This window comes from Onychostoma macrolepis, chromosome 02, assembly GCF_012432095.1.
Source record: "Onychostoma macrolepis isolate SWU-2019 chromosome 02, ASM1243209v1, whole genome shotgun sequence".
NCBI lineage: Eukaryota > Metazoa > Chordata > Actinopteri > Cypriniformes > Cyprinidae > Onychostoma > Onychostoma macrolepis.
The window spans coordinates 2211954-2237877 of NC_081156.1; the positions used below are offsets into that span (position 1 = coordinate 2211954).

At 37.3% G+C, this 25924-nt stretch overlaps 1 protein-coding gene across 1 annotated transcript in view; it reads left to right on the forward strand.

The window, feature by feature from the left end:
• The window catches only part of tmtopsa (teleost multiple tissue opsin a), an 81303-nt gene that overhangs the window by 53127 nt on the left and 2252 nt on the right, over positions 1–25924 (forward strand). Inside the window, exon 3 of the mRNA XM_058761850.1 lies at positions 5705–5938. Within this exon, the coding sequence (XP_058617833.1) occupies positions 5705–5938 (234 nt within the window). The remainder of the gene's footprint in view (positions 1–5704; positions 5939–25924) is intronic.

Consider the following 25924-nt stretch of genomic DNA (forward strand, 5'->3'; position numbering starts at 1 on the left):
AATAACATAGTGTAACATAACTAAAATTATTGTGTTTGTTCAGTTTTAAAAAGTTTTACTCTGACATATCATGTATTGGCCTTTGTGTTGGTCTATAGTTTGCAATCTTTTCTTCAGTTGAGTGACATTAGTGATCCATGATTAATGAACCCCTGGTTCAACCACGGGGCTACAACTAATCACTGGTAACCAAAAGTTTTAGGTTCTAAATACATGGGTGGTAATTTCTGATAAGTCTCTATTGTACCCTTAAGTAAATCACCTCACCTCACATTGCTCCTGCTGGCCTGTGTAATGTAATAACTTGTAAATTACTTTAGAAGTATTTACCAAATAAATAATTATTAGAATAAAGCAAAAAAAAAAAAAAAAACTTGTGCAGTATATATGGTGCTGCTGGGAAGACTTGCATTGTGTCACTTCTCTGTACGGCTTCAAAAACAGGGGTTAACCCTGTTTAATTTTCCAGCTTATTTCATATAACCTCAAACATGCAGCTATTGCATTCTGCATCTAAATCAACTACTGTCCGGCAAGTTCAGCACACCCAATGCATACTAAATAATCTCTCAACACCATATATTGCCTCTCTTCATCTTCTGACTACTGATGGCTAGAGGATAAAATGCAACATGATCTCACAGAATTCCGTGTAGTGTTCACGGATTTAATTAACCTCCGAATCTGTGGTGGCATCACGGAATCGCCGAAAATTCCGTGATGGGCTCACAGAAGTGATACCAATGTAAGTCAGTGACAGGCATCAGCCGTGCTCCACGCACGGAAACCCTTAGCATCAATATGCCGACGCGATACTGGGAAATTTATCATCATCATTCTTGTTCAGAACTGGGTAGGTTTAGGGTAGGGGTGGGGTCAGGTACTCCAGTGAAAGTATAACTGCATCGGAGTCACTCTTTTTACGTGGTCCGATGCAGCGCTGGTGTTGAACCAGTGAATCCGTAATGTGTTTGACAAGGTTGTGCTCTTGACCATCAGTTATTTTACTGATTGCCAATAGCACACTAACTGATGAAACCACTAGCCTATAGCGATTTTTATTGTAAGTTGTATTCAAGAGCTGAATATAGCCAGTGATCAATCATAATTCAATCAACAGTGTGTTTGTTTAGCTGTATAGCTAGCATTACAGTATTTTTTAAATTAATTTTATTATTATTAACGGAAGCTATTTGAGTGTGAAGAAATGCTGTTTATACAACAGAGTATCTTAGTGGCATAAAAATTTAGCAAGTTGGGATCAGACTCGAGTTGCCTGTTTAAAAATACCAGTGCATATGCTCTACCATTTTATCATGTGCTTTTTATGTTGTTCAACACCACTGTTAAAGTGCAAATAGCCTCACAGTACCAATTGTTACTACATGCTACACATGACCTATTCTGACCTATGCTGTCTGTCTTCCTGCTTTCTATGTTCTGTTGGTCTGTACATTCTCAACAGCCGGATGATTCCTTTGTTTCTGGCTCTTTGTAAGTAAACCTCATTGTTAACAGAAAAAGAGTGAATATTAAGTAGATTTAGTTTAGTGAAAGATTACTTAAGTTGAATTGAATGTTGAATGTAGACCTGGTTAGTGCATGAGAGCATGTGAGCAGATTCACATGGAGTCTCCACTTACAGATCTACAGAAGAGAAACCTCTGCAGATTTCTTCAGTATTGCACTACCTGTCAATCACAAAGTTTTTCCACATCCCACAATCCCTTGAACTTAGTTTATTACATATTTTGGCTAATTTAATTATGTTTTCAGATACCAATAAGGGCATGGTACACTCAGCTCATTTTAAAACATATCACCATGTTTACTATCCATTAAATTTCCCCCAAAAAATCTGCGCAAAAACCATCTGCAAATTCCACCTGGGTCTGCTGATAAGGCACTAATCTTTCCTAAACTCTAAACCCAGTGCACTTCCAGTGTTAACAACAAAGCACTTTAGGATTCCAGACCAATGTGGGAAAAAAAGAACACTGCAAAAAATGCTTTTCTTACTTAGATTTTTTGTCTTGTTTCCAGCCAAAATATCTAAAAATTAAATCAAGAAGGATTTTCTAGACAAGTAAAAATTATTGTCTTGTTTTCAGCAAAAACAAATGAAAATTAACAAGATTATTTTGCTTACCCCATTGGCAGATTATTTTGCTTGTTTCAAGCAAAAACTCACTTAATTTTCACTTGTTTTTGCTGAAAACAAGACAATAATTTTTACTTGTCTAGAAAATCCTTCTTGATTTAAGAATTTTTGATATTTTGGCTGGAAAGAAGACAATAAATCTAAGTAAGAAAAGCATTTTTTGCAGTGAGGCTGAATGAAAATGTTTTTTTTCACTCTATGACAGTAGGTGGTACATATATAAAAGCAGAAATGTAGCACTATGTTATGGCATTTGCTTATCAAGATGCTGATATATCTATCGGCATTTGTTCTTTTTTTTAATTAATATTCTTATGTTAGTCTCAGTATTTCATTTGCTATGACTGATATTGGTCATAATATGTGTTACAATAAACACAAACTCACACACACACACACACACACACACACACACAGCAGCTTGCCATGATGAAGTCAAACAGCATTTACCTGATTTTTATTCGTTAAGATGTCTGTAAAACAACACCAAATACAAAAGTACAGAGAAGGAGAGCTGGGCCCTAATTCATCCTCAACTATTGACCGTTGCTTAGCAAGTAATCTGTGAGCATCCATAGTTTCCTGCAACAGCAGCAATGGGCACATGACCAAAGGCATTATTCTTATCGATTGGACAGTTTTCCTCGCAGCGTGATGGAAGAGATTAAAACAGCTCTCAGGTTAAAAAATAAAAAATAAAAAATTATAATAATAATACATTGATGGCATGAAAATATTCATTTTGATCTGAACAAGTGCATTAAATGCAGTTTATTCAAATTAAATTTTGTATCGCATCTAATTTTTCAACGAACAATTGTCTTGGTGGGAACAGACCTGAACATATTTTTGCAGAAGTCACTGGGATCCAAAACAGCACTAGGCCCTACTGACTTTTATTGTTTGGACAAAAAAAAAAGTCATGACAGAAATTACATTGTTGGATGAACCATTCTTTTAAAAATATCACACAATACACTAAAAACCATACAGAACACCTTCACAGTCAACTCTGTCATCGAGAGGTTTCATGAGGTCAATAAACAAGCGGCAGCATTCCAGAGATTCAGGGAGCAGCCCAAGCAATCCACAAGATTCTCAGGAAACCTCTCAGGTTATGAATGTACCTATGGTTCCCTAAGAAGGGAACGAGATGCTGCGTCCCCTTGCCATACTTTCAGCGTGCCTGTGATTCATAGAAGCTCCAGTGTTTTGTTTTGGGTATCTTACATAGCTTCCACTGTACGCCGTCACTCATTACAGGGTGACATTGCACCAGTGAGATTGGAGTGATTCAAGTGTTTCAGACAAAATCACATGGAAATGTTTACATTGCATCATCATCAGTGCAGCGTCTTGTTCCCTTCTCAGGGAACAATGGCTACAGTCATAACTCAGTTTCTTCACACTACTTTTCAATTTCTTCTCCTTCTTTGTTTTTAACTTTGATGTTGACTGTGCATTTAGGCTATGTACTGTATAAGGTTTGCAACTTCATTAAAACAATATTTGAACTCCATAACCTTAGACCTATTGCTTATTTCACAAATTCTCGTACCAGCATATCACAAAGAGCAATCTGGGTTGAGTGAGTGACCCTGAGCAGACTGAATGAGCAGAGTGAAATCTTAAGAAAAGGCACTTTCTGTTCTGTTAGAAATATTACCACTCTGCTCACATGCTGTAGTGCTGGGGAAGTGAAGTCTAGAAGGGGTTGGTCTGCGTTGGGCTTTCATTAACTTTATTGCATCAATGATGAGATACTGTAGGTACATCTTATCACACGCTGCCAGAGAAACTCTGAAGCCACACCCCTTCACTAAATCCCCATCTCCCATTGTGCATCTGGATCTGGGACAGTGATAGGAGGGTGTATCACAATAGTTAACTATACGTGGCTCTTCTTTGTGTAAACTAACAATGGAGGGGGTGACATGCACATTTGAAATGTCTTTACTGTCTACTCATTAGCACATGGGGGTTGGTAATTATGATACAATGATCAATACATGACCTATGGTGCACACAATTACTGTATGTCTTTCTCACAGTGCTTCAGATGTCTAATTAGCCCTCCGTCCATCCATTTGCCTGTCTGTCTACAGTACTTTCCTTCCTTTCTCCCTTTTGTGCTCAATCACAGAAAGGGTGATTAATGTGAGAACCCTCCATAAAGAGGTTTTAATTAGAAGTCAGATATTATTATTTTAAGAAATTGAAAGCATTTGTACTGGCTTGTCTATTTGTCTTGTGTTCTGGGAGAGGAGGAGATGGGTTGTGATCAGTTCTGTGTTTTGTGGTGTGATCTTTGTAAAATAAATTAGTATATTTTAATTACCAAAAAATACCAATATTTTATATGAGAGTTCATTTGTATTTTATTTTAGTGGCAAAGCATTTTAGTTTGACTTGTGTATGTATATAATATTATTAGATTTGATAACATTTTAAGCTGTCATATGGTTATGTTACAACGTGCCCCACCGATGGGGTATGATGTCACATTTCAATTCCGTTCTTTTAGGGTAAATAAAGAAAAAGGTATACACTGTATTAATGAAACAAGACCACATATTTGTACCAGACTTGTGAAATTAATATGGGGAAAAAAAACTTCTGAAACCCAAGTGGATTTACACAAACTGAGAAAGTTAATATAATTTTTAGGTTGTGCCCCGCTCTACCAGTACCATATTTGATATGCAAATTTTAAAGGCCTCTAAATGATAAAAATTGTGTTTAAAAACCTGTTGTATATAATCTACTACATGCCTTCTGTCATCTAATTAATATTTTATACTTTTTTAGCAAGTAAAAGGCCTTTTTCTGTAATTGTGAAAACACCCCCTTCAGGTCATGGTACATGTGTCATTTCTGTGAAATCTTTACAGATTTTTAAGTAAATGTAAGAATACATTTTTATATTGAATGTAAATTTCATATTGTAAGTATTTATTTCAAGAGAAACACTTACTGGACTGAAGCAACTTAGGTTTACTTGAAATGTATCAAATATAGTACATTAGACTTTTAATGAATGTTTATTTGTATCTCAGCATCGTGTTACATTACATTATGTTTATGTTTATGATTTAAAAAAACATTTAAATATCATCTTACTAAGACATGGGAGACACAGAGAGACAGCTGATATTTATATGCATTTTATGTAAGTAGTCTGCTAGATCTCATTGATCGGAACTTCATCTTACTATTTGACAACAATTTGCAAACTGAGTAAAAAGGAAGATTTCTTAGTAAGCAGTGTTCTAGACTTTACAGAGAAATGCTAATGGACTTAACATTCAACTCCTAACCAATCTAATTAACTTAATCGATGCTTTTCAGTCACAATGCTTGCTGTACAAGATTTTGATGATTAAAAAACGTATGCTGTTTTGATATTCACTGTAATATTATTGGCCAGTATAATATGTTATACTGTCATGCTCTAGATAATTTTAGATCTGTTTTTACAAATATTACTTAACAGTGTTACTGATGGTCCATCTCATTATCTCCATCTATTCTTTGACTATGAAGGTCAGCGGTGTGAACACGCCCATGAGCCGCAAAAGAGAGCACCGGGTTCTTCTCATGGTGATCACCATGGTGATCTTCTATCTGCTTTGCTGGCTGCCTTATGGGATCATGGCTCTGCTGGCCACTTTTGGAGCCCCAGGACTGGTGACTGTGGAGGCTAGCATAGTGCCCTCCATCTTAGCGAAGTCCAGCACGGTCATCAATCCCATAATCTACATCTTCATGAATAAACAGGTGAGCATAAAGAGAGGTGTAGTCCCAGGGTTTGGCATACATCTTGGGTATAGCACATAGTACATAAAATGGATGTACACTGTAATTATTTTTTATCTAATCATGTTTCTTCACTCAAAATGTCATCTGTTCAGTTTCAACATCTACTACTAATACAGGACATTTCAAGTTATATTAAGTAGCATGGGTGAAAACATCATGTGCTTTCAAATAGTACAGGGCACATTGGCACTAATTTGAGAAACTTGATGTCATTTTTCTTCTCTAGACACAAAACACCACCAATTTTTACAGTTTTTATGATTGCATACGCATGTAACATAAGATCATAAAACCTAAAATGAACGTAAAATTAGATGACTGTCTGTTTATTTCATTACAATGATTTATCAGTTAAAACAGCTGCTCAAAATGATGCTATGCCCTATATGTTATTTCATAATAAAATAGTGATTTGAAGCAATAATTCTGCAAGGGAAAGGATTAGTTTTTGAATGGAATGTTTTGATGATTGGATTATCCAAAACCATGTGTAGCACTTAACACTAGAGATAAAAATCCTGGCTCTGGTAGAATCTGCAGATTTTCTGACAAAAAAATTCAGACAATCTGAATTTTTATTTTTTGGGTGTACACATTCTGTGTGGGCCTGCTCAAAACTGACTGATTCTCCAGAGTTTTGCTTACCACATGAACAGAAAGTAGCTCCATCAAAGCTGAGTGTGCTGAGCCATTCAGTGATGTTCTGAGTCTTCAGAAAGTGGGTGCCAGAGATGTTGTGGTCCAATCAATCTACATTGTCAGTTTGATAAACGTGATGCGACTGGTTTACTGGCGTACTCTCATGTGAAATAATCCAATTCATTGTTCTTGTTGCACCATCCGTCAAAGTGTCAGCTGTGCAATGTGGCACTGATGAAGAAAGTAAATAGCAGCCTGTCCCCTCCACATGTGATTAGGGACCTACTATTTATACAGGCAAATCAAGCTTCTGTCAACTGAGGAGAAGGTAGACTATGTTAACAATCCCCTAACTCAAATAAAGTTGACTCTGTTTGGCTCTAAGAGATGGTTTTTAGGGCAAATATGTTTTTTTTCCCTCTTGCAGTGTGTACCAATGTGTTGCCTTGATGCAGGAAAGAGGGGGTCTCATTTATCAAATGTAGTGCAGAAATCATCCTAAATTTGATCTTACGATCATTTCTCAAATATGCGTATGTTTGATTCATAGAATGAACGCACGAAAAGAAAACGAGCGTATGCGTCTCTTTCAGATGTGAAATCTATGAATCGCAAATGATCTTCAACTTGCGTGCAATTGAATGGTTTCAGCTGTAAACGACTCCTAACAAATATCATTAGCATATAAAATATTACCAATCATCATAATTTAGAACAGCAAGCTGCAAGAACAGCTTACATTTTAAAAAACCTGCAATACTCCGACAATAAAAAGTGCGTACGTCTGCTCTGACCCTGATGTGACGCTAAGCACTTTTCCACGTCAAAGACCGTCTTTATAAATATGAGTGCTGGCGTGGATTTAAGCGTACGCACACTCTACGATCAAATCTGCCTTATAAATGAGGCCCCAGGTCTCACTGGAGAAAGATGGAATGCCATGCAAAGGTCAAAAACGGCCTGTCAGCTCTGCAGTTTGAAAACCACATCAGTTAGATGCTTAACTTCCTCCAAATCCCAGATATGTTTCACTCTATGCACCAGTCTGGTTTGATTGATGGATCTTGTCATTTATCTTGTCTAGTGTTATGTACAAACCAAAGAGCACAACATCAAGTTTCACATTCCATGTAGCTACAGAATGGAATGCTACATCCACACTGTGAAAATCAGCCGCTTTGAAAGATTCCTTCCCTCAAATATCTTGTGTAGCCATTACAATTCTGATTAAGTTTACCTGCTCATTATTTTCATTAGTGGTTCTTGCTAAAGTATTCCTTAACCAACTCGTTTTTTGTGCTGCGCAGAAACATACTGGGGTGTGTTTCCTGTACTACTACTTAACCCACTGCATAACCATATAACAATGCATTCACTAACTAGGACCACGCCACAAACAAGCTATGAAATAGTTAGTTGAACAGAGTGTTGGAGAAGAGTAGAGGAGGATGAAGGGGTAGAGGGAATGTGATGATGGTCAGGTTGATCAGGGCATCTAGAATTGATGGCTCAGAGAGACTCAGAGTGAGGGTGCCGTCTCGATCATATATTTAGGCCGGACAATTAGGACCCCCCGATACAACCTGAAAGAAGAGAATGTGGGATAAGGTTGGCTGAATGAATGAGAAAGGGAGGGAAGGGTGGGTTCGAGAGAAAGAGATGAGGCGGCCCGATATATGGAGGTTTCGAGAAGTCAGGTGATTGTTTGGGGCGTGGCCCTGCTCCTGAACATCAGCTAACCAATTAACTCCCTTTGTTCGAGATATTAACTAGTAGTCTCGACTGTTTCCCTGAAACTAGAGTTACATGGTCACACCTTCAGCATTGGGACCACACTGGTTTACCAGTACAGGACTATTGTTAATTACACCACACATAGAAGGTAACATCTGCTAATTAATCAATTCAAGATTGAAATTAATGTCCAATTACATACATGCAGAATGTAATTTCCGACTATCATTTGGACTATCACATTCAGTTTATTCAACAGCTATCTCTACAACATAATTTCTTACATAACATATAACATAACATGACATAACATAACGTGCTGCTGTCATGGAATCTGAGGTCTACTTACTGTAAATATGTTTATGACCTGTCGTTTTGCTTTATTTGATGTTTGATTCATCATGGGTTCACTACTTGCAGTCAAGTCAATAATGTTTACAAATATTAATAATTTTGCCAAAGTATCCCCAACTAAGCAAGGCAAAAGGTGACTGTGGCAAAAACAAACAAACAAAAAAACTTAGGAGAAACCAGGCTCAGGCTTAATTCTAACATCACAAGTCAGAAATGTGGATTCATCTGAAGATTTTAGATCCAGTCAGTGGTGAGGTCAGAAATGTTTGAGTGAACATTGGCAAAAATAGGCTGCACCTCATTTTCTACTCTCAAACTACATAATTTTACAATACGTGCCATAAAAATAGGGATGCAAATTTCTACATCTCAAAATGACATTGTCGAGTTTTGGCTGAAAGAGGAAGGTCAAATACAAGACAAAAAAAAAAAAAAAAAAAAAAAAAAAGTATGCCTAAATTCAAAATGAAAAAAAAGATTCAAGATTCTTTTATTGTCACTATACTGAAAGTATAGCAAAATTAGAGCAATCCATACAGTGCAATCACACATAAAATAGTGCAAGCTAAACATCTAATTTAAATAATAAACAGTAACATCAAAACGAACAGTCAGATATTGCACAGAAATATTGCACGGTGGGCAGAAAAGTGCTGCATGATATTGCACACAATAAAAGAGGTAAGTGCAACAGAATATACACACAAACACAAACTGAATAATATAAGATGTAAACTTGTACTAAATAGACACACACAAGGGTATACAGAGGGTGTTGTCAACCTGTGTTGGTTGAGATGCCCCATCAGATTGGTGCATTACTAATTTTTGTGTGTGTGTGTGTGTGTATGCTGACAGCGTTCAGCTCCCGTGTAGCGCTGGCGTAAAAGCTGTTCTTAAGTCTATTTAAAACATGAGTATAAAGGACGTGGAGAAGTGGACTCAACACGCAGCCATGTGGGGCACCTGTACTCGGAGTTAAGGTGGAGGAGAAATGGGAGCCTAACCTAACCGTTTGAAGGCGGTTAGTCAGGAAGTCCTTAATCCAGTGACAGATAGATAGAGAGAGACCTAAGTCCAGCAGTTTAGCTACCAAGCTTTCAGAAAGGACTGTGTTAAACGCTGATCTATAGACAATAAAAAGCATTCTCACATAGCTGTCTTGGTGTTCCAGGTTGAGTAATGTTGTGTGCAGGGCAGTAGCAATGGCGAACTGATGTGGGTCAAACGTTTCTGGGAGGCTGGCTTTGATGTGCTGCTGAACCAACCTCTCAAAACACTTCATAATAACTGGGGTAAGTGCAACTGGGCGGTAGTCGTTAAGACCACTGATGACTGTTTTCTTCGGTAATGGAATAATTGTTGCTGACTTCAGGCAGGATGGGATAGTGACTGTTGACAGGGACAGGTTGAAGATCTTTGTGAAGACTGCAGAGAGCTGATCTGCGCATTCTTTGAGCACCCTTCCCGTCACTCCATCTGGGCCTGCAGCCTTCCTTAGGTTAACAGCCCTGAGCACACTCCTCACCCTGTGTTCCTGTATTGTGAATGGGGGTGCGTGTCCATTGGGGCCGGGTGTTGGTGATGTGACTGTCTCTGGCGCTTTCACTTCAAAGCGGGCAAAGAAGCAGTTAAGTTCTTCTGCCAACGAGACATTAGCATGTGAGATTTTGTGATTAATGCTTTTGAAGTTTGTAAGATGTTGAATCCCCCGCCAAAGTCGTTGTGGGTCATTGTGTGTGAAGTGGTCCTCAATCTTTCTTTTGTACTCTGTTTTTACATCCTTGATGGCTTTCTTAAGGTTAGCTCTGGCTGCACTGTAGAGAGCTTTATCTCTGGACCTGAAGGCAGCATTACGTTCTTTTAAAAGGGTCCTGACCCCTCTGGTCATCCAGGGCTTCTGGTTGGAATAAATCTGGATGCGTTTGTCGACAGTGACATTGTCGACACAGTTCTTAATATAGCAGAGCACTGTTGATGTGTACTCTTCCAAATCCTGATTATCAAAGACATCCCAGTTGGTTCTTTTGTAGCAGTCTTGGAGCTGAGAAGAGGCTCCTTCTGACCATTTTTCACAATCTTGGTAGTGGTGGGAGTATTCCTTCTTAAAGGGGTGTATGCTGGGATTAAAAACACAGAAAGGTGGTCTGACTGCCCTAAATGAGGCAGTGGAATTTACCTTGTAACGATCGGCCTTATCGGCCGAGTTACATAGATTTAAAATGGGGTCAGATTAAACTGTGTGAGGTAACATAAGTGTTTTAAAAGGATGAGACAACAACAAAAGTAGAAGGAATAAATAGTGTATTTACAGAATTCACAAAGAACTTAAAACAACACAATATAATTGTGAAATTTGAAAGGCTGTTAAAAGCACAGAGTCTTTCAGTTCCATACCGTTAAAACAGTCCTTAAGAAATCCAGCGTGCTGTAAGTTCCAATGTAAAAGTGTCCACCGGTGTATATACAATCCAAAGAGAGTGATAATCCAAAATAGGTGAGATGCTGGAATGGAAAGTCCTTAAAACAACTCCTCAATGCAGCTGGTGCAGTCTTTTGGTCACTGACCCTGAATGTTTGACATGCTGCTTGCTTTATACTGGTCTACTTCCTGATTCCTGTCATGTGACTGATCACAGGACAGGCAGACCCAGACTCATTTAAAAACATACACACATTAAAATAGTTAAGAGGATTAAAATGGCTATTTTAATCCTATTATAATGGCTAACAACATTTAAAACCATTAAAACTCAAATATATAGGTATAAAACCATCTTAATACATATTGAGTATAAAACATGTGTCTTTGTGGGACAGTGTCACAACCTGTAGCCTTTCTTGACATTTGAGTACACCTTATCCAAGATGTTTCCCCCCCTTGTTGCACATTTGATGTGCTGATGGAATTTGGGAAGAACTCTTTTTAAGTCTGCATGATTAAAATCCCCTGCTATGATGCGAACGGCGTCAGGATGAATAGTCTGATTGGAGTTTATAGTGTGCAGCAAGTAGCTTTGAGCTGTGTTAGCGTCAGGTGGGATGTAAACAGCTGTAACCAAAACAGCGGCAAACTCCTGAGGCAGATAGAAGGGTCTGCATTTAACAGTTAAGTACTCCAAATCGGGAGAACAATGACTGTCTATGATGTTAGCATTGGTGCACCAGTCCTCGTGTATGTAAATGCAGAGGCCGCCACCCTTGGTCTTACCGGAATCTTTTGGCGCTTTTCCACTGCGTGGTACGACTCGGCTCGGCACGGTTCAGAACGGCACGGCACGGCTCAGTTCGGCTCGGTTTGCATTTCCACTGCAGTTTAGTACCGCTTTAGAGTGGGCGGGATTATTTACGTGTCGTTATAGTCGCGCCGCCTCTACTGCCGTGACGTAAAATAAAGTGTATCAAGATTGTACTTAAGTGTACTTCATGTGTAATTATACTGTACACCTTATCCAGCTGCACCTTAGTTCGATTTAACCCACCAGTACACAGCTTAAATACATGTAATACCTTTCTAATTACATTAAATTTACAGAATATTACACAGGCATAAGCTACTTAAAATAAAGTGTATCAAGATTGTACTTAAGTGTACAAGTAGCTGTGTAACAGACTCGGCCTGTTACATATGTGTAACAGTAGCTGCCTATTACATCTACATAATTACAAACTGTAATTACAGGCTGTTCCATAATGACATGGTAAGTACATTTTGTTTCATGTAAGTACAACGACTACTACTAAGTACTTAATTAGGTAATTACGTTGTATTACGACAACTTAAAATAAAGTGTTAACAAAAATTGTCACATTTACAAAATCAGGTGATTGTGTTCACCCATGTTACGTGTCTGTTAGTTTTCTTTTGACCTAGTTTTCCTGTGTTCGTTACAACCCATCTATTCAAATGCATGTTTATTTAGAGACAAAAGAATAAGGTTAGTCACTGTCTGTCACCATCAGTTTATTGTAGTGATTGTGTGCATTTGTTAAAACACTGATAAATGGTACACCACAAAAAAGCTTTTTTTTTTTAAATCACCTTTTGAACTTTGAGCAAATAGTGTCAAATGCTATCTTAATTCATTGTAATTTTAACATTTGTGACCCTGGACCACAAAACCAGTCTTAAATGTCAATTTTTCAATTCAAATCTGGAATCTGAGGGTGCATAAAATCAAAATATTGAGAAAATCGCCTTTAAAGTTGTCCAAATAAAGTTCTTAGCAATGCATATTACTAATCATAAATTAGGTTTTGATACATTTACGGTAAGAAATTTACAAAATATCTTCACAGAACATGATCTTTACTTAATATCCTAATGATTTTTTGCATAAAAAAAAAACGATAATTTTGACCCATACAGTGTATTTTTGGCTATTGCTACAAATATATCCCAGCGACTTAAGACTGGTTTTGTGGTTCAGGGTCACATTTAAGATAAACTTCCTAATTTGTATATATTTTTTAAACAACAAAATACACATTACATGAAATAAATATGAAAAAAAAACAACAACAACAAAAAAACCAACTTATTTTAAAGTTTCTAAGCAGTTGTACAAATCTGTTTTTTTTTTTTTTTCTTTTTTTTTGCATTCAGAATAAGGTCCAGATCGATTTCAGCCTATAGAGATAACTGCACTGGATGGCCAATTTCACATGTATTTTGTGTATTTTCAAAATACAAAATACTGTACTTGTATTTAAATACATTTTTCTACACAGTACTTTGTATTTGTATTTTAAATAATTTTCATGTATTTATGCCGATCTCTGAATGTAGCCAGTAAGTATGAACCTGCTATCCTGCTGTTTAAGCACTTTGGTTGAATAGCTGAATTAACCTAGAATGGAGAGTGTTTAGATAAAATATAAGAAATGAAGCACATGTTGACCACTATGCAGAATACCCTAGCAACCTCCTAGCAATGCTTAGAGACTATCCAAAACACCCTAGAAAACCACACAACAGCAACATGCTAAAATGACATTTATAAGACCTTAGAAAATGCATGGCAGTTGCTACCACCAAACCAACATGGAGGTGTGAATTTTGGATGGACAAGCATCACTCTAAAGTCTACAACTCCATGCCCTTCAAAACATACTATTATCACTCCTGAATCTAATGGTTTGAATATACTGACTGTAATTTGTGTTTTGACCCAGTCTCTTTGTACAGTTTCTTTTAACAAGTCTCATTTTGATTCTGAATCAGCAAGAAAACCATCCTTTTATGCTTGTTGAAATGGTCATCAGCAAAAATGCAGATGTCTTGACTTATGTTTAGACACTATATCAGTGCATTTTGTTTAGCTGACATTAATTATGTGTCCAGCTCTAAGCATCCTGCTCCCACTTCTTTATAGTCTTTCAATGTCTGAGGAAAAGAGGAACACAGCATTCACCCTGCTTGTTAAATTACCTCTTTGTTTTGATATGCTTTGTCCAACATCTGAATGTGCTGTTGTTATTTAAATAAACGATAATGCAACACTGTCAGCACGTTTCCTCCAGTGTGGACACAAACCTCTTTGCTTTGTGTTTTGGCTGTGTGTGTCTATGTAGAAAGTACAGATCTATTATAGCAAACTAATTTAATCCAAGTTAAGCAAACTTTAGAATAGTTCAGAAAAGATGTCATATATGCATACAGATGGACCAAAGGCACAGACAGCAAAGAAACTGCCGAGAAGCATGTAAAGGCATGTCTGTCATTGAGACAGATTTCTCAAGACAGTTCATAGTCACTCTTGTCAGATGTGATGTCATATCAGAACTTCTGTCCTGCTTTGTTGCACAGCTTTTATCTGGTGTCTAAAGGATTGCATATTCTGATAGATTAGTCTCACTGAGCAGTGTGCTTGTAGTGGGTTTAAAACGGACTAGAACAGCGTGCAGTTGACCTATGGGTAAGCCAGAGCCCCCAGGTACTGTTGCTAACTCGGACAAACAAACAGAGATGCTAACTGTCTTACAATGACAGTCAGTGTGAAAACCTTGTCCCAAGTTGATTTTGATAAATTTTGGGCATTCAAGAGGAGCATTCAAGTGGGACTAAAATATGCCATGGAGTGATATATACGATTTTTAAATAAATATGGTGTGTAAAAAGATTAATTTGGAAGCGAGGGTTTACAGATCACAATGCAAGTGGGAGAAGCGTTATGTTACGGTCATCACGATCATAGATGACAACATCCAGGATCAACACTGTTCATGCACCACAGGGTAAAATTTTATTAATTTACATTTAACCAGTTTAATATGGAGAGGCACTGAAATTTAGACCTTCGTTTATGTGTTTTGACCTACACTGTACAAGATGCGAGAACAGTTCGCTATTTAGGTTTGTACGTTAGCATGGACTCACTAACTTTAACGTTAACTAGTTTTAGCCAGAGATACCTTACTGAAGCACAAGATAACATTAACGTTCTGCTTGAACTTAATGAGAGTATGACAACCAGAAAATGAACGTTTATCTAACACCATCTTGCTTGGGTTTAGGAAATGGTATAAAATAAATTCCATTGCCCATCCTCTCAGGATACCTAGAATCAATGTTACAAGTACCTCAGGCACATCATTACCATTTTTGTAACATAAACACCATCAAACCAATGAAAGCTTCTGATCCTCCAATGTTTCTCTATGGCACTGAAACCTCAAGATGTTCGAGTTCAGGTCCCTGTGCAATTGATACTCAACTGCCACTGGCTCATCTGCGTTTGAGGGGAGGGCCTTACTGATAGGTCTATTAAGCAATTTGATATAAAAAAGAGTGATGATGCAATGAATATAAGAATGATAGGGCCATAAGCACTTGAATATACGCCATTTCTTTAAACAATTTAATACTGAGCAGTGGTGGACATAAAAAGTATTTTACTAACCTTAAGTATACTCTTAAGTAGTATACTAACAAGATGGTGCCACTGATGGCTGCCTCCGTGGCATGCTCCACAGTTGTTTTTAAGTTTTTGTTAGTTTGTCCTGTCTTTAGTTATATCCCTGCAATCAGTTTCACCAGAGACAAATTGATGGACATTCGGCAGTACACATCACCCGATATTTCACCGGTTTTCGACTATTCTGATGTTTTGCTGGACATTGTAGTTGGCAGAGCAGTGGCACTGATCAAATGCTTCAGGACGCGCAAACAGGAGAAGCGAGCCGGTGCGCTCGTGAAGCTCAGACTAAGGATATTATAGTTTTTAATTTTTAAATTAGTTTTTATTTTAATATCGTTTTCAAATTTCCTATAATTTCAGTTTAGTTTTAGTTAGTTTCATTAATGGTTTTGTTAGTTTTAGTTTAGTTTTTATTTTGTGAACACATTTCTATTTAGTTTTTATATATTTTAGTTTCAGTTTTAGTTTGGTTTCAAAAACCAAAAATATGCAGCTTATATGTAGGCCTATACAATTTATTAATTCATATTCATGTTCATATTAATTCATATTAAAGATGTAATCTTGTTTAATATGCCAATAGTTTACAAACAACAAGCTAATCAAAGTTTTCAGAGTTACTAGACAGCATCAGGCAGTTGAGTTTTTATCAGGGTTGGAGCTAAATTCTGCAGGACAATGGCCCTCCAGTGCTGGATTTGAGGAAACATGCCCTGTGTCCCAATGTGCATACTATCCACCCTGTCTGCCCTAAATAGTATTAAAAATGACTAATATCACATAGAGTTTAGCATGGACAGTGTGCACATTGGGACGCAGGCTTGTTCTTTGCAATCGTCATTGAAACTCTGTAAAGTTTATTTTTGTCCATCTGTGTTTTCAATGCATTAATTTGTTGGATTTTTTGCACATACGAGCCACCGGTGCACACTGTATGTCCCGTCTCCCTCAATGAACGTACACAATAAGACGAAACAATCTAAAATGCTTTGAAACCTCATACTACTCAAAAATAAATGCGATATGGTGATTTAAATGTTTGCACTTTACTTTGACGAGCCGCTCCAGCGCGCACGCGCTTCAGATGAGCAACAGTTCTAAAGCCCCTTTTACACAACACGGCCAGCGGTGAAAACACAGCGCGGCTGTCGCTTTCTCTCATTTTGGATGCGTTTTATACAGTCAAGATGGTGCTCGTGTCATGGACTCGAGGTGGACGTTACCATAGTAATCGCAAAGCGTGACAAAATGACTATTCACTAAAGTCAGCTCATCCAAAACTTTTAATTCTGTGTCTGTTAACTCACTCTCATGTTGTTCTCGCACGTCAAGCACGCTTTTAAACGTTCGTGTGCTGTAAGGTGTGCATTATTGTTATTTCCCATTTCATATTTTATAGTTATTTCTCATTTCATAGCCCGGCCGCTTCTTGATTTAAATGCAAAAACGCATTCTCTGTGAATAGCCGTAGGACGCAGCTCACGTGCATGAAGCGCCATCTATTTCCCTAAACAACCGATTTTCTGGCACAGAATGACAGTTTATTAAATCACGAACACGATTATTTATTTCTGCTAATTATTATTTTATATTCGTTAGTTTTTTCAGTTACTATTGTTAGTTTCGTTTATAGTTTTAGTTTTTCATTTATTTAGAAATTGTAATTTTATTTCAGTTTACGAAAATGTTTTTTGACCAATAGTTTTAGTCTTAGTTTCAGTTTTCGTTTACGAAAATAACCTTGGCTCAGACAATGCGGATTTCGAACGGCGCTGCCTAGCATCCAGCCGGCGAATCTCCGCTCTCTACCCAACAAAACGGATGAACTCCTTCTGCTCTCCCAGACAAATACAAATTTCTCAAACTCTGCTGCTCTGTGTTTCACGGAAACCTGGCTGAATGATGCCATTCCGGACAGCGCGTTAAGCCTGCCGGGCTTTCAACTGTTTAGAGAGGACCATGACACAGAATCAACGGGGAAATCGCGTGGCGGCAGGACATGCTTTTACCTCAATGAAAGGTGGTGTACAGATGTAACAGTGTTAAAGAAGATGCCCTGTCACGATCTAGAAGCATTTTCATTAACTTTAAGCCTATCTACTCGCTGCAAGAGTTTTGCTCGTTCATTCTCATGAGTGTTTAAATTCCACCGCAAGCGCACATGAGCTCAGCTTTACAGAAACTCGCTGATAAGATCACAGACACAGAACAGCAATACCTGGACTCAATTTTAATTATTCCCGGGGACTTTAATAAAACAAATCTCTCCCATGAACTGCCAAAATACAGACAGCATGTTACATGTCCCACCAGAGACAGTAATATGTTGGATCACTGTTACACAGCAATAAAAGATGCATATCACTCTGTCCCACGTGCAGCTTTAGGACTCTCTGATCACTGTTTGGTTGATCTTATGCCGACCTACAGGCAGAAACTGAAATCAGCTAAACCTGTATTAAGAACTGTTAAAAGATGGACTAATAAAGCAGAGCGGGATTTAAAAGCCTGTTTCAACCTTACTGATTGGAGTGTTTTTGAAGCTGCTGCCAATGATCACGACGAGCTTACATAGACTGTAACATCTTATGTCAGTTTCTGTGAAGATATGTGCATTCCTACCAGGACTCATTTAACTTACAAAGACGACAAACCATGGTTCACTGTAAAACTACAAGACACTATCCCCCAGCACTGTGGAGAATCAACAACTGGCAGACGATCTGAATGAGTTCTATTGCAGGTTTGAAAAAACACCACACACCCACTCTGAACACCTCTCCATACAACCATTATCACCTCCTGCAACCCCCCTCTCCCCCACTCCTGCACTTCAGATCAGCAAAGACGATGTGCGCCAGGTCTTCCGGAAGCAGAAAAGGAAAAAAGCACCAGGCCCAGATTGTGTTACACCAGCTTGTCTGAAATCCTGTGCTGACCAGCTGGCCCCATCTTCACACAGATATTCAACAGATCACTTGAGCTGTGCAAAGTCCCTTCATGCTTCAAACGCTCCAACATCATCCCCATCCCAAAGAAATCCAAAGTTACAGGACTAAATGACTACAGGCTCTAACGTCTGTGGTCATGAAGTCATTTGAAAAACTGGTGCTGGCCCACCTGAAGGACTTTACTGAACCCTTGCTGAATCCTCTTCAGTTTGCCTACAGAGCAAACAGATCTGTGGATGATGCAGTCAACATGGGACTGCATTATGTTCTGCAGCATCTATACAGACCAGGGACTTATGTGAGGATCCTGTTTGTGGACTTCAGCTCGGCTTTTAACACTATCATCCCAAACCTCCTCCTGCCCAAACTAACTCAGCTCTCCGTGCCCACCTCTGTCTGTCAGTGGATCACCAGCTTCTTGACAGACAGGTAGCAGCTAGTGAGGCTGGGAGAATACACATCCAGCACCCATACAATCAGCACTGGAGCTCCTCAGGGCTGCGTTCTCTCCTCACTGCTCTTCTCCCTCTACACAAACAACTGCACCTCTACTGACCCCTCTGTCAAGCTCCTGAAGTTTGCAGACGACACCACACTTATCAGCCTCATTCAGGATGGTGACGAGTCTGCTTACAGACAGGAGGTTAAGGAGCTGGCTGTCTGGTGCAGTCTTAACAACCTGAAGCTCAACACGGGTAAAACAGTGAAGATGACCGTGGACTTCAGGAGGAACCCCCTGGCTCTCCCCCCACTCACCATCATGAAAAGTACTGTAACGACAGTGGAGTCATTCAGGTTCCTAGGCACCACCATCTCCCAGGACCTAAAGTAGGACACATCGACTCCATTGTTAAAAAGGCCCAGCTGAGGTTGCACTTCCTTCGCTAGCTGAGGAAGTTCAACCTGCTGAAACAGTTCTACTCTGCCATCACTGAATCTGTTCTCTGCACTTCAATAACTGTCTGGTTCAGCTCAGCTACCAAATCTGACCTCAGAAGACTACAGAGGGTAGTCCGGACTGCTGAGCGAATCATTGGTAGAACCTTCCCCACTCACCAAGAACTGTACTTATTCAGAGTGAGCAAAAGGGCTGGCAAAATCACTCTGGACCCCTCACATCCAGCACACTCCCTCTTTGAACTGCTGCCATCTGGTTGACGCTACGGAGCTCTGAGCACCAGAACGGCCAGGCACAGGAACAGTTTCTTCCCTCAGGCAATCCATCTCAAGAACATGACAATAATTGTGGAACACACAACACTATTTATACACTTATACTCTTATTTATCTAACACACATACTTACTCTACATTTCAAATTTGCACATAATATACCTGTACATACAAAACTGTTTATTGTAATATACCTGTACATACAACTGTCAATTTGTATATTGTTATTCCTTATTTACTTCTAATTTACTACTCTATTTTTATTCTTTTATTATCTGTGTTTTTGTTCTGTCACTGTCATTCTGTTGTACTGAGGAAGCTTCTGTCATGAAAACAAATTCCTTGTATGTGTAAACATACCTGGCAATAAAGCTCATTCTGATTCTGAAGTAGCTGTACTTTATCTGAGTATTTTCATTTTGGAAAACTTTTACTTCACTACATAATAAATCATACTTATCTACTCTGCTACATTTCAGAAAAAAACTAAACAAAAACAAACAAACAAACAAACATGCCATTACTTTTTTTTGTTGACGTGAAGAAAATCAATATCTTCTACAGGAATGCCTGATTTGTAAACTTATCATTATTTTGACCTTTTTGTTTTGTTTAAATAACACTGAATGGTTCAATTGTGAATTTGGCATCGGATAGGAACTCTAATTAAGTGATTCAGTCAGAGTGAGCCTCAGGGATTCCCAGTGACCTACCATACGTACCGGAAGTTAAAATTTAATTTATTAACTTAAAAGCATATTCACATTTGCTGTTCTCTGATGTCAATGGTAAATGGTCACATGCAGGTAAAAAGGTAAAGATGTTCTATTTTGATTTGTTTTTATTTTAAAATGATTTAATTTTTAAATGTAATTAATTTTTAGCTTTTCATCAACCCCCTGTGTGTCCTCACAAACCCAAATTTGAGAAACTCTTCTTTAGCCAGTCAGAAGGCTTTCAGGATGCTTTCTGCCTGTCAGTTATTTTGTACATTTTGTGAGTTCACTGCAGGCAGTCCACATATGGGAAGGTGGAAGCTAAGAGTGTAACTAGAAAAATATTTAAATCAGTGGCTAAGTCTGGTGGAAGTTATAGACTGGAACTAACAGTTGAATAAAATACAATAAATAGCATTTCCTTATTCAGCAATTATTTATTCACACAAGTTGTTTTTCAGGTCACTGAAGAATTATAAATCTATTTTGAAATAATCTGCAGATTTGAAAAGAACCACATAGATACAGTAGAGATATAAGCCAATTTTTTTTTTTTTTTTTTCATGTAAGGTTAGTCATGTACCATGTTCCATGCCACTCAAATTCTGATTGGTGCAAATCTATCAGTGTACTGCATGAAGGACTGAGTGATGTTTCCGGATATTCATCACACTCCAGTCGATGAAGAAAGATTCACCTGTATGTCATTTTCAGTCTTCAATTCCTCCCAGCCCGTAACTATGGAAACTGTGAGTTGAGGCGAGTTGAAGACTAAAAATGCTGTACAGATACAAGTAACATTTCTTGGCCAGCAACATCCATCAGAGATTCCGGGAACAGAACATCTCCGGTGAGTCCGGCCCTGTGTTTGGTATCTGTGACTTGAATATCTGTTAGATATCAAACTTGATCCATTGAATGTATGGATATGACTTAACCCTCTGGGGTCTGAGGTGATTTTGGGGCCCTTGAGATGTTTTGACATGCCCTGACATTTGTGCTTATTTCAGCTACTTATAACATACTATTGGCCAACATGTATTTTTTTTTTTCCGTGTTCAGCACAAACTGTGCTACAATAATATGTGAGCAAGATTGATGTATATGTTTGCATTTTTTAGAAAAAAAAAAAAGATTATGCGTAGTTAGTAAGTTTTGGGGAAAAAATGAATCTGAAATAAGGCCATAAAACACATATTGAATAGTTCTGAATAAGACTTTTGAGTAATCAGGCTAGAATATTCATGTCAAAATGATGTGAAAATCATCTTGCTTACTCGTTCACAGAAAACTTTTAAAGTTTAAAATTTTTAAAGACATATTTTGTGATCGAAAGCCTATATGCGAGGGAGTGGCAATGGACTTGACTATTAAGTGATTCTCACCTGAGAGACAAAGGGCTACCAACACACCTACACAGTTATAGCTGCATTATTTGTCCAATTGGCTCTATAATATGCAGAAGCAGAAAACAGGAACAAAGTGTGTATTTACTTTATAGGCCAAACCTGAAAAAATGGCACCATCTGGTAAAAAATATTTTAAAAAATTATAATTTTGAAGCCTTGCCAACAGATTGAAAGCCTGTTGAACAAAAATTGCATCATTTTACAGTTAAATGTCACTGCGATTAAAAATAGCAGTTTTAATGGGTTTCAGTGGGGACATTTTCGTCCTTGAGGTTCTGAGAGGAACAATTTTGTGTACCTAGTGCATAGAAAAATCGAAGCTTGGGAGCACAGAGTTAAGTTTGGTCTCATTTTAAAGAAGACCCATGGCAGATTATTGTTGAAGTAAAAAAAAAAAAAGTTTAAAAAGTGAAAAAAAAAAAAAAAAGTTATAGAGGTTTAAGTTTATGAAAATTCTTTATGAACAATATTTTATATAAAATATATATTTTATGAAACATGTTGAACTCTAAACCTGCTAGAAAATCAAAGCCATAAATCTAAACAAGTTGTGTTCCAAATTTGAGGTTGATATCTCAACATTTTTTATTTGGGCGCAGTACCAAATATTCCCCATTGGATGCCAGCAAAACTCTGCTGTTGCACACAGTGGTTGGATTTGTGATTTGCAGTTTTTCTCTCTCAAATATTACAAACACACACACGCAATTGTTTTTATGACACACATACAAACAACACTCTGACATCCATCCAAAAAAAACAAACAAAAACATTTTGAAGCCTTGCCAACAGAATGAAAGTCTATTAACAAAAATTGCATCATATTTTTTGTATCTAGTGCAAAATAGATTTATTAAAGGAAATGGGGGTGAAATAGTAAAATTCCAATAAAAATACACACCTGTGCCAAAATTTATGCAGCTGGCAATAACACAGGGAAAATGCTAAAAAAATAAAAATAAAAATAAATAAACTGAAAAGGACAAATGTCCAAAAGGTCGCACAAGGGTTAATGCCCAATGTAGCCAAATTTTGCTCTTGACAAAACATTTGCATCCCCTTTATGACACTTAGAAGTGATGAGCCATCGATATTTAATATCAATTTAGCGCAGCTGTGAAATAATTCTTAACATCTGAAATTTTATTAGACCAAATTAAGTAGCATTGCTGTCATATTAAATGGTGGATGAGAGCTGTTGCTGGAGAGGAATGCTAAATTATTTCCTCTTAACTAATTTTATAAAGTAATGCAAGTGATATTAAATTGCAAATTGAAGAGTTCATAACTCATCTGAGCACACAGAGAAAATTGCATGTATAAATTCAATTTTTTTCTGAATCTTCCACTACTACTGAAGCATGATATTATTTCCACTTGAATGTTTTCTTGCCATATTAATCTGATGAAAAAAAAAAAGTAGTATTATGTGTACAATATTTCTTTTCTTTGGGACTGTTAACTACTCTTTATGTAGTGTACTCTTAAATGTCATTGATTAGAAAGCACGCCATTTTGTGGTTTTAAGTTTTGTCTCAAACTCTCAATAGTCACAGGCAAGAAAAATGGAAGTAATTAAATAACAAGTCTATTTCACACCACTCCAATAAGCAGCGAAAAACTATGCATATTTATTTCACTGCCCATAATAATAAGCTAAACCATTTATATTGCATGTGTAAGCTGAGTGGTGTTAGCAGTATTTTCAGCAGTGAGCTGAATTATAAATAAAAAAATAAAAATATGTCTGTTGAGTTTGTGTGAAACTAGACAGAAGCAAATATGAGTTTCTTTTTAGTTAATCTGACTGAATGTCAACCACTTAAACAGTTGATAGCTACGTGTTTGGTGTTTGTATTCCGTTATGATTTGGATAGCATTTGTAGCATTTCTCAACAGCTCATTGCCAATAACAGCTTTATTTTTTATTTATTTTATTTATTTATTTACACTTTTCATTCATATGCCCTTGAAGACTTTAATCAAAATAATTAACTTCTCCTCTCACAATGTTGTCTCTTCTCTGATTATGTGTACACATATGTGTATGTACATATATGTGTGCAATATGATATGAGCAACCTGTCACTCATATCATATTGCAGCAATAAGCAAATAACAATAATCCAATGAATTAATCAATTCTTGATGGAGACAATCAGGTCCCGCCCTATACTGCAATTTCCTTTCCGCCAACTCTGCATACAGTATTGTTGGGGAATTGCAGTTAAAACCCAAGGACCAGGTGTGATGAACAAAGACCAGGAGTCGGAGATGCAATAAATCAAAGAAAAATTTCCTGAAGAACATAGTTTGCAGTTTCATCAGCAGAAGTCAGCTTCAACACTCGCGATGGAGTTCGTAGGCCGCTCTGCGTGCATGTTCTAGACACCAATAGTTATACTCTAACAGAGGTCACTAATTATGTCAGTACATAGGTAAGCAAGATTCTGGTTGGTAGATAAACTTAGAAAATCTCCACACATGGACGTAAAACCTGAAGCATATCTTCTAGTGATCATATTTGGTGACAATTGATTAGAGGTCAGACGCAATAGGTCTCTCCAGAGATGTATATCTGTTACCCTGGACATCAGAGTGATGGCAAATGACGATTTCCTCCTAGAGCTCTCTCTCTGCATCTAGCTGTGAAACATAGACATTCACACATATATGCAAAGAACACTTATCTGTACTTCAAGGTTGCCGGGCTCTGCCCTGAATCTTATCAAATATAGTTAACTACACACACACAATGACATCAGCTTCTTAGAGAGTAAAGAGGCAGACTAAAGCCATATTCAACTTATTTTCTAACATGCATAAATGTAACTTTGATAAATAATTATTCAAGAAATATTATAATTAACATTATTATGAGGGCCATTGTAGATCTGCAATCCACTCCTTCAGTATCTCTGCCACAAAATAAAAATAATAATAATAATAATAAAAATGAGAGATGAAGTATAATGTAAGAAATTAATTTATGTTACCATATTTAAAGTCACAATTGCAAGAAACATAATTGCAATTGTGAGATATAAAGTCACAATTAACTTTTTTTTTTTTTTTTACTTTCTAAAAGAAACAGGCTTCTATACTTTTGTTTCACAGCAGGAACATTGTCAGTGTTAAAGGACATCACAGGCCCGCTGTTGCTTACGCATGTGGTGTGAAAAAGCCTCAGGCTTTTCTGACCAGAGCAAGATAAATGTGAAAGTCTATGACACAATCAGAAGGGTTATGAATCAATTACGTTCAGTCATGACAAATTCAGTTCTCTGAATTTTTGTGTAGAGTATTTTCATTTGATATATATATATATATATATATTTATGTATACTTTTGCACTTTACACAGTTTTGCCTTTGTACATTAAATGAAGTGCATTCTCTTCTTACTAATGAATTGCAATTCTAGATGGTTATAACTTCCCATACCCCTATCAGGTATCATTGTGTTTAAATGTTGCATCTTTCCATTTCTTGGGGAAATGTAGTTGACTATAAGTATACTTAGCAGAATGTGTATACTAAGTACACTACGTTTTCTTAAGGGAAGTGGCATCACAAACCTGGCTGTGTCTTTCATTTGAAAGATCACAATGGTAGTCAAAACCACTAATAACAGAAGTTTGTAGTGTGGCAGGTGCAGGGTCTTTACATGAAAAGCCCCTAATCTTTTAAATGATAATGTCTCACTCTTGTCTGAAGAACAGTTTTATTGAGAACATTTAAAGCTTTGTTTTTCCCTTTTTGTACCACACTTTAAATTTTCAGATTTTTAAACTTTGGTCCTTTCATTGTGCAAAGTTGATAAATGAATTGTCTTTGTCATAATGTTCTTTCTTTAAATGTTATACTGTATGTTTGTTTTAATCTCTCCAGTCTTCAACTTTGTGTTACATAAAAACAGGCCCATTGATTGATACAGCACCATTAAATGACAAGTCTGTCTTTATGCCTGATTATTACTATGTCATTTCACTGCTTATTTGCATCACTTACCTTTGTTACCATTACCAGTGACCATTACCCAACCCAACC